The 9881-nt window shown below is 38.3% G+C and overlaps 2 protein-coding genes across 2 annotated transcripts; one reads left to right on the forward strand and one right to left on the reverse strand.

Moving 5' to 3' along the window:
• Nucleotides 1-7343: 7343 nt before the first annotated feature.
• LOC139786759 (vacuolar protein sorting-associated protein 33A-like) lies at nt 7344-8666 on the reverse strand. Its single transcript, XM_071725876.1, has 3 exons — nt 7841-8666; nt 7631-7753; nt 7344-7527 (listed from the first exon to the last, which is right to left on the reverse strand). Exons 1-3 carry the CDS (start codon nt 8568-8570, stop codon nt 7439-7441), a joined length of 942 nt encoding a protein of 313 aa, XP_071581977.1. The 5' UTR covers nt 8571-8666; the 3' UTR covers nt 7344-7438.
• Nucleotides 8667-8729: 63 nt separating this feature from the next.
• LOC139786758 (uncharacterized) lies at nt 8730-9874 on the forward strand (the record flags this gene model as incomplete). The annotated part of the gene is made up of 3 exons (XM_071725875.1): nt 8730-9080; nt 9509-9587; nt 9701-9874. Coding segments are annotated over exons 1-3 (337 nt in total), but the record flags the coding sequence as incomplete, so codon positions are not given.
• Nucleotides 9875-9881: the final 7 nt, after the last annotated feature.

Below are 9881 nucleotides of genomic sequence, written 5' to 3' on the forward strand. Positions count from 1 at the left end.
CTCGCGAAATATCTTAAGCAATGTATCGAGCTTCGAATCTACGTCGCACGAGTGCCAAATACTAAAAGACACCATTGAATACGGAAGCTCATAATGATTGCGCTTACGGAGCTTACCGATTATACGAGCCGCGACAAATAGATCCGTCCGTCCTGTATATGCGCGAGCGTTGCGTTCGCGCCGGTTCGCGGCGACGAAAGATTCGAGAGTGACGCCGCGCCCCCCCCCCCCCCCGCGGCCCGCGCCAACCCTCTCATGCAGTGACGCCGCGCGACACGACGCGAGTCAAATTGGCGCCCGATTACGAAATGATTGACTGCTCAAAGATACAAAATAATAATTTGTATTTGCTATTATCATCATTTTCCATTTCTTATATCACTTCAATTCCTTTAAACAATTCAGTCAATAGAAAAATTGTTTCGAGAAACACATAGCTATCGATTCGATCAATTAAGCCGGTTCTACAGTCGTATGTCGGAGTCGGATTTCGGAACGCAGCCGATTGTCCAATGAGAAAATTTCTTTTTCGAAAATGAATTTCTCTCATTGGATCATCGGCTACGTTACGATATCCGATTCTGACATACGACTGATTGTAGAACCGGCCTTCGATCATTAGTCGCACGGATAAATTAATTACAGCAAACTACCGCGTAATAGTCGTTTCAAAAAACAATAATATGACGACGCTCGTGCTGTTCGACGCTCGCGCAAATGACAACAACAAAACACGATATGTCGCACAAAAAAGATTTGATTTCTTTTATTCATTTAATAAAACCTAATTTTATTTTATTAAAACCTAATTGCAGGCCAGCGACAGTCCGAAACTGGAGCAGCAGTTTTTCACTGTACTTTTCGAAGAAAATATCGAAAAAATGTTTAATGGGCAATATGACTATCTTTTTTTAGGATGTAAGTAAAAAATGTTTGTTTTTCCAGTGCGACCGTTTTGATTTTTTTCAAAAAAAAAATAGACTTAATTTCGAAATTTTAAGACGTATAAGAAAATGGGATTCCAATAACTTCGATAAGGGACTTTTTCTTCATTTTTTTTCGAAAATAATTTTTTAAAAATAAGATAGACTCTACCGATGGCTATCAAAAAATTTGATAAATTTATAGACAGCAATCCTAAAATTTCGATCTATAAGTAAAGAGGAAATTCGAATATTTTCTATTTTTTAATTGCATTTTTACTTATTTTTATTATTAAATTACTTTTTTTTAGTGGAATATTATAAATTGGGGAACTTTGACGGATAGCATGTAACAATTAAATCATATAGTTAATGAAAAAAACAGGTATATTATATCCACAGCTTTTTTACCATATATAATACCTGCGCAACGATACCGAAACTGTCGTTAAGGAGTTAGAGAATCCCCGTGTTGGTATTAAAAAAGTAATACATTCTACTCATAAAACATTTTTCAAAATTCAAATAGAGGTCCCCGGGCTAAAAATTTGAAAAATAAAGTTCCCAGTGCTTCAGTAATTCTTCATTTTTCAAGTCAAGTGCTAAAGCTATACCGGACACACCAAATAATTCATTGCGCTATACCTGATATCAATAGAAATATGAATGTAAAAATAAATATGTCAAATCACATAAAATAATTTAAAAAAATTAAAAATAAATAATAGTATAAACGTTGTTATATAATATGGCATAATTTTTTGATATATTTATCATATTTTATGTATATTTTTAATTTTAATTTTTATTTATTTATTTTATTTTCAAATAAATCTGACTGCTATTTTCACAGATAATATACGTGTTTTTTTCATTAACTATATGACTTAATTGTTACATGCTATCCGTTAAAGTTCCCCAATTTATAATATTCCATTAAAAAAAAGTAATTTAATAATAAAAATAAGTAAAAATGCAATTAAAAAATAGAAAATATTCGAATTTCCTCTTTACCTATAGATCGAAATTTCAGGATTGCTGTCTATAAATTTTATAATGGGTCTAATTTGCTGGTTAATCCAGCGGGATACCCGATCGGGATACCTCAAAGTGAAACCGATCACTTGAGATGTGAGAAATGTGAAAGTGAGGATTTTAAGACGCGCGTGATTGGGATTTAATAGCAATTTTTACAATTTCGCACGTATGCGAGAAAATATAGAAAAAGTAGCCCTTTGGGACAAATAAATAAATATATAGAACCATTTTATATGTTTCATCTCATACCTTATTTCATCTCAGTGGTCAATGTTGACCACTTACCTTTATCATATCCAGTCTTTTTTCTTCAGGCCAGATTCGACTTACCTTTGTCGCTCCTGGCCATATACAATCTGGTCGCATTTCGACCAGATCAAAGGGAAGAAAAAAATTCCTTTCATTGTCGTATCATTATTATTGCGAAAGATAATATATTACGTTCGATTCGAATTACGCGCGAGTATCGATTGTATCAAAAAATGCACAACGAGAAGTTAAATTACAAAAAATATTAATTTATAAAATGACTGCACAAGGATGATCAAAAATATTTCTATTACTAATTACGTTATTTACTTGAAAATATTGATTGTCCATTTCTTTGTAATCCATTCTTTTAATTTGGAATTGTAATCAAGTACAGAAAAAAATTTTACTTCGCGTTCTATGAATATTGCGTCATACATATAAATATCTCAATTATATCCCGCGAAAAATTAAAATTTATAATGTAGACGAAAAATTAAAAAATTAATCATGACAAATTTCTCAAAAAACCGACCGCGAAAACACAAAGATGCGTTATTATGCATGTTGTTCATGCGGTACGCATCTCGAAAATATATCAAATAAGATATACAGAATAAAATGACGTGAGATCCGAGAAAAAGAAACTTCCCGTACAATTAATATTATAATTAAATATTATAATTAATCAATAACCGCATTGTTATAATTGAATAATTAAATAATATATGCAAATCTTTATTTTACGATTATCGATATAAATGTATCTCGTTATATCTTTCACTTTCTATCAAAATTATTTTGATACATTATATATTAATAATATATAATGTAGTCATATATTATTGCAAAACTGAATAATTGTACTATATCATCAATTCTAAAATAATTTAAAAATTTTCAACGTTTTTCGACAGAATATTTAGAATCTCACGTCATGTTACTTGACTTTATCCAGCATAAAGTCAATTTTTCAATAAAAAATAGATGGATAGGCTACAAAAAATTAGGGTATAATCGATGCTTTGTTAAAATAAATTTTAGTAATAAATAACAATTATCACGTTTTCTATCAAATAAATTCTAAATATATCTATATATTGCTTCCTTGCATCGATTTACATAATATTTGATCTTGGTTAAATATAGGTATGGAAAGGAATAAATGGATATAAATAAAACACATCCTAACTATAACACGTAATTTTTTCCTATCTACAAATATTTTTTTCTTATAATATCTAACACAATATTTTACTTATTCTTATCTCTTTTATAAAAAAAAAATGTTACAAAAATAATTCTTTAAAAAAATCTAAAAAAAATTTTGTATTTCAAAAATCATTACTTTTATTATTAGACTATTATTTTACTTTCTCTTCTGTGTGTCTAAAATATTCATTACTAACTCTAGTTTTAAGTAAAATTGATCAATATAATAAAATTTCCAAAATTTTATTAAAAAATTTTATTTAAAAGTAATTTATATAGAACGCGGCAGTTTAACATAATTTGATGAGCTCTTCGCGAGCTCGGTGCGTGCGAAGTGTGCGAGTATTTCCTGAAGCACACTGGCACAATAAATCAATAACAATCAATAAATACAACAATAAACAAATGATACCAAGATTAAATATATGCCATAATCAGTTTTAGTCCATCCATTTTAAGGCAATGGATCTACGAAATGTAATATTTTCATACTATAAATTATTGTAATTCGACATGTACCGAGATATATTTTTGCTCTATGTTTAATTATTCGTAGATTCGTTACCTCAATAAAAAAATTTCTCATTGACTTACCGATTCGATGCGCAACGGGCGGAGTTATGCAGCCACGTAGTTACGGTGATACTGTAACATACAAACATAAGATTTAAATTAAAAAAGCGCTCAAAATTATTAACATTTGAAAAGTTAATTCTTACGCGTCTCTAATTCGTCTTTCAATAAAATATTTAGCAATACATTTATCTGTTTATCGAAAAAAATCTTTACGAGAATAAAATTTTAGATAACTTCTCTTTCTTTAATTACTTTTAACTTATTCGAAATTTAAATTAAACAATTCGAATAAATGGAAACAAATTATTAATTTTACGTAGCTAAGAAATGATACTTACCCCAAGGTTGCTCCGCCGGTGCCCAATGTCTCTCTCAGACCTCCTCCTCCTCTCAGGACGTCAGGCTCTCAGGCTTCCTCCTCTCACCGCACAGGACACTCGCGAGAAACACTCGCGGATAATAAACTACAATCGCGCGCGGACTAATTTCAGTAAAAGTCTTTCTCGCGCGATACTGTATGGCACTCCCGTTTAAAAAAATCCTTTAGTCCGATTACTTGAACGGCACTCCCGAAGCAAACGCGACGAACCGGCTGCGGTTCGTTCATTCAATTAAATCGGCGGACGGAGGGTACGTTAGCTTCCCCGTCTTTAGATTTTTATCCAAGCAGAACAAGAGTTTTGCTTGGGTAAAATCCTCGTACTGGGTACTGGGCCTTCCCACCTCGCCAAGGTCGTACCCATGGGAAGGAATAAGTAGGTACTTTACTGTGCGATATAAAAACTGGTATTAACATAAAATCAAGTTATCGGTTTTCTAACATAGATCGATAGATTTTTCGTACAAATTTGAAAGAGTCGCGACGCCGATTGCCTCGATTCGTTCCGCGTTTCATTACTGCGTTTGCAGTCGCGTTAATGGTGATGAAATGTTCCAAGATCTTGACGCGAGATACTACGCGAATCATGTGGACGGTTTTAGTAAAGACACACAGTTGATTAAACAAAACCACAATTAAGATTAAATTTACGGTAGCGAACTAGCGAGCACGTAAATCTCGCGAATGTAAGTACCTACTATTAATGCTTTGCACAACGAGGAGTCGCGACTGTGGACCGTTAACTTACGCGGCACGAAATACACGAAAATAAGAAATATTCATGAACGTTGTATCACAGCGTGCTGTTACTTGAATCACTTACTTGAATCACGATACGATATCACGTTGTCACTCGGCCCTCTTTCCGTTCTTCGAAAAGAATCAGGTCGGGGATAATCGCACGACAATTCCGGCACAGCGCGTTCAAAGCACGACACGAGATATGCCGCGTAAATGAATGTCACATTCGAGAGTCCATCAGGCATATGGCGGGGCGAGATGAGCGATTATCGCCCGCGAATCTCACGACAAACTGCAAATCACTCACAATTCCCGTACCTTCGCCTTGACGTATCTCCGCCTCGAGCGACCGATTCGCGCGACACATTCATTCACGACACTTGATACACTTGCAAATTTGAAAGTATTAAGCGTGTCGTCGATTATTCCCGCGGAACGAGGAGCAGGAATGCCAATCGCATGAACGAGCGCGTTCCGAATAACAGCATCCACAGCACGGAGCACGGCGACGCACGCGGAGCACAAACACTTCACACTTTACACCTGTCCGAAATTCATCGGGAGAATGACTGAGTAACATATCCGCAGATAACGGCATTCCGAGCGTCGACGAGAACAAGTAGCAAGGCCGGCTCGCCGATAGAAACAATCGTCCGCGCGTCGACTTTGAACGTACGCTGCTCCGAAGTCGACGGATTCAGTTCAACCGACTCAACGGTCGCGCGCCCGCACGGGTCGCGCCGCTAGTACGGACTGTGCGGCGGCGGCGCCTAGTACGCCGCCGCGCCCGGCGGCGAGAGCGGCCGAACGTGATTGGTCGGACTCGGGGGCTCGACTCGTGAGCCAATCACGTTCGACGTCTCGCCCGATTGTGCGGCGGCAACGGCGCGCGCAAGCGGCGCAAGTAATACGCGACACGTTCAACGTCGGTGTGAGACGTTGTCCGTCGTGTAATATTCCTTTCTCGTGAACGAAAAGAAATTCGGTTATGGGGTATTGTAAGCTGAACGTACGCCGAATATTCCATTCCTTCTTCGTGTCGACTGAAACGAGTGAGATGCCGTCGCTAGACGAAATGAACGTCGAATGCTGTCCTGGACGTCGCGCCGTACATATCACCCTGCCGGCTGTGATTTGGTGGCTCTCCTGCAGTGCGTCATGATTGAATGGTGAGTGAATTATATGTACATATGTGAGAAATAAATGATTCGAAGCGCGATATACATCCGAAATTTAATGGAATCGTTAATTGTTCCGCGTGTCGGCGTGTCGCAGTGAAACGATACCACGTCTCCCGTCTCCGTTTCGATTTCTTCGAATGAGTGAATCGCGCGGGAAGACGCTTCAATGAATAACTTGAACTTCTCGTTAAGTGCGGGAATTAATAATTAATTGTGATTGAAGAGAACAATCGCGCGCGAACGCGCGCAAACGATCGCGAACGAGCGAGTGAGTTTGCTTCGAAATGCCGGAAATGCGTATGAATATCGAAAGTATTAATTCCGTTTTTCGTTCAAAAACAGACACGTAATTCGCTCGTTTTTTTAAATTGATAGGAGAGATATATATATACTTTTTATTAGAAATAACTCACTGCCGATAAAACATCATTTTGGTGCGCGTCCGTGCTATATATATATATATATATATATACACAACAAAATGATGTTTTATCGGCAGTGCGGAAAATGAACGTGGCTACGTAGTACCAATTTCGAAAATAAATGTACTGGCGGTAGTGTACAGGGGCTTTCGACGCCCGACGGTCCCACGAAAAAGGCCGGGATGGCCTCTTTTAGGCTTCTCTCTGGCTCGAGGATCTTTGATCGCACTTCGTGTCGGTAAATAGGTCGTCCATGTTCGCGCGCTTTATCAATTCAATTATGAAATTATAAACTTGGGAAATCTTTTTGTTTATTAAAAAGATGAAGATTTTTGTAATTTTATTAATATCTGGAGATAAAAGCTATATAAATTTTAAACCGTATTGTACCAGTCTCTCTGATTGTACTAATAATACTAATAAATGCTTAAATCGCGCGTATTGTATCACGACGAATTTTGTAATATAAATAGAAAAGTTCTTATTATGTATTCGCCTATTGCAGCAATGTATTTTCATGTACATGCATATATGTACAAAATGCATAAATTAACATCTATAAATGTTACAAAATCATCTTATTTTTTAGAGTTATATATATATATATATAATTGGATGAATATAAAATAAATAGAGAAGAAATATATTTACAGTTTTTCGTTATCACAAAAAATTTAAATATTCTATTTCGGTATTTTAATTAAAGCAGTTTTCTTTTCACGTGCGTTCCAAATCTTCCATTAAAGAAGTGAGAAACGTGTCGCCATTGATTAACCTAGTAGTTCCCACGACGAACTCGACATTTACTAAAAGAAAATTTGTATTATGTTTGCGTCATATTTATATTCCATAAATCTTTACTTATTGATTTGTGCAGACAAGTACTTCGTAATCTATTACGACACTTACAGTCTTCTTGTTGCGATAGAAACCGGAGAGCAGATATCTCGGCGAAAGTGCATCCTCCGATAAAAAATACTAGAATTAATTTTGGTGGTTCCGAACTAGAATCTTCGCTAGTAATAGAATTTCCTGAAATAAATATTTATTTTTTGTTGAAAATGAAAAAAAAACATTTAAAACAAGCTATAAATAAACCAAGATTTAGACTTAACTTACGTCTTGCTGATGATGATACATTGTACGGGACACTGCTTATGGTAGGTCCTGGTAATAATCCCATCACGTCATTCAATCCTTGCCACCCGTTTAGTTGTACCAGTTGCTCCGCTAGTCTCACGCTCAGCGGTGCATATATGGAATGTACGTAACTGATATCTTTCGGTGCTATTTCACTCTCGTCCTCGACAGTGAGCCTCAATGCTTTTCTTAAAACTGCGTATTGTCGCACTGACTGCTGTTGCTTCAATAATCCAGCCTTTTCCAGATTTAATATAGTTGGCAAATGTTGGAATCCATAAGTGTGAATTATTTCTCTCTTATAGTAATCTAGCAGTTTTGGTTTTAGACCGGAGTTTGTCAACGATTGTATGCAAAGGAGACGTAGAACTTTGAGTAACGGTTGTTGCTGCGCTATCATATCTTCGATGTACGCATTCGGCTTGTCCGTGTCGATACAGTTTAACAGTTCTTGCTCGACTTGCAACGATTCTAAGAAGTTGCTCGAGTCGGTTACCTCTTTTATTAAGGGGAAGAAGTCTCTAGCGATAATGGAGGATTCACACCGCGTCCGGCGTTCGACCCTGCTCACCAGCGCGAGTTCTGATTGGCTTCTGCTTTCTTGCTTTCTGCTATTCTGCCAAGGTGTGAATTTTTCCGAAGAGCGTGATTCTCGAACGCAGCCCTGCTGAACGCGTCCATTATTTCTTCTGCAGGTTCTGCCAGCCATGGTGTAAATAGATGGGGATTCTAGTGTGCTGTAGATTTTTCAATACCGCCAGAACTTTCGGAACGCATCCTCGACGGCTTCCCGCGCGCGTCACCGCGATTGCCGACGCGAGTTTCCTCACTAAAACGAGTCGCGCACCCAATGGTGGACGCTTGCGCCGTGCCGTTTTCCCCGTGAAAGTACGGTTCTTTCACTCGCCGAGTCCGCCGTAAACTTTTCCCTTCCTCGCGAACGGCGTCGCGCCGCCTCGTAAAAGCTTGTCGTTCTCGCGTCCGCGAGCCGCCGTTTCCATTCCGTCTGCGCGCCAGAGCCCGCGACGGCGAGGCGGATCGTCGGACCACCGTTGGACCCAGACAGCAGCAGCAGCAGCAGCATCAGCAACGTGATTCAATCCCCCGACCCGTCCCGACAACTTCATGCACCAATATGAGTGACTACTCAGCGGTCGCGCCGCCTCAGAACTTCAACCAGAGCACCGCGTTCGCGGCAGCACTCCAACGCGCCAAGCAGGTACGTGATCGCGCGACTCCGCGGCGACGACGTCGACGACGGCGATCGGCGCCGTGCGCGTCTCCCGCGAGTGAGAGCGTCATGTCCTTCGGCGGCGGCGACTCGCGGCTGTTACCTCTCGGATCGGCCTATTTTACGCGGCACGATTCGGGAGAGTCTTATCCGTGACGTATGAGCGCCTCGTGGGATAGACTGATCATTTGTAAATTTCCTAATTCCAGAGCGATAAGATTAGTTTGTAACTTTGAGCAATTTTCTATTTTATGAGGGTAATCAGCTTGGCCTCTGAGAGTATAATATTTGTGTAATATAATACTTGCGTATGATATTTTGGTTAACTGAAATATACTTAATGAAATGACTTGTATGATGACTCAATTAGAAAGTAAAGCATTCTTCTGAATTATATCTACGATTGATCTTTCCAGATTGCCGCAAAGATAAATCCAGGTGGTGCACAGAATAATCAAGATTCCAAATTGAAACGTCCTCTTGAAGACAGTTCAGGTATATTTAAAATATACTTATAGATTTTTTTTTTTATTTTATTGATAGAGCCAACGATCCACTTTGCAGACCGCGTTCTGTATTAACGTTGCATTTACGTGTTGCGTTTTCAGAGCCAGAGGCTAAGAAAATGGCATCGTTAGTAGTAGATCCTTTGATAGGTATTCGTGGTGGACCTGCTGGTATTCCCTTGGAGATGCGGTGGTCAAGAGGCCAGACCACCTACCAAGTTTCTTACAATTTGGTGGTATATGCGCACCGAAGACATCAGAGTTCCAGATACAATGGTCGGTT

This window comes from Temnothorax nylanderi, unplaced genomic scaffold (assembly GCF_030848795.1).
Source record: "Temnothorax nylanderi isolate EJ_2023f unplaced genomic scaffold, tnyl_v1.0 TNYL_tig1141_pilon, whole genome shotgun sequence".
NCBI lineage: Eukaryota > Metazoa > Arthropoda > Insecta > Hymenoptera > Formicidae > Temnothorax > Temnothorax nylanderi.

Coding starts and splice junctions, on each gene's coding strand:
- LOC139786759 (XM_071725876.1), bottom strand. CDS start 8,570: ATGGCTGGCAGAACCTGCAGAAGAAATAATGGACGCGTTCAGCAGGGC. Junction 7,754..7,840: donor TGTATCATCATCAGCAAGAC/GTAAGTTAAGTC, acceptor TATTTATTTCAG/GAAATTCTATTACTAGCGAA. Junction 7,528..7,630: donor TCTATCGCAACAAGAAGACT/GTAAGTGTCGTA, acceptor ATTTTCTTTTAG/TAAATGTCGAGTTCGTCGTG.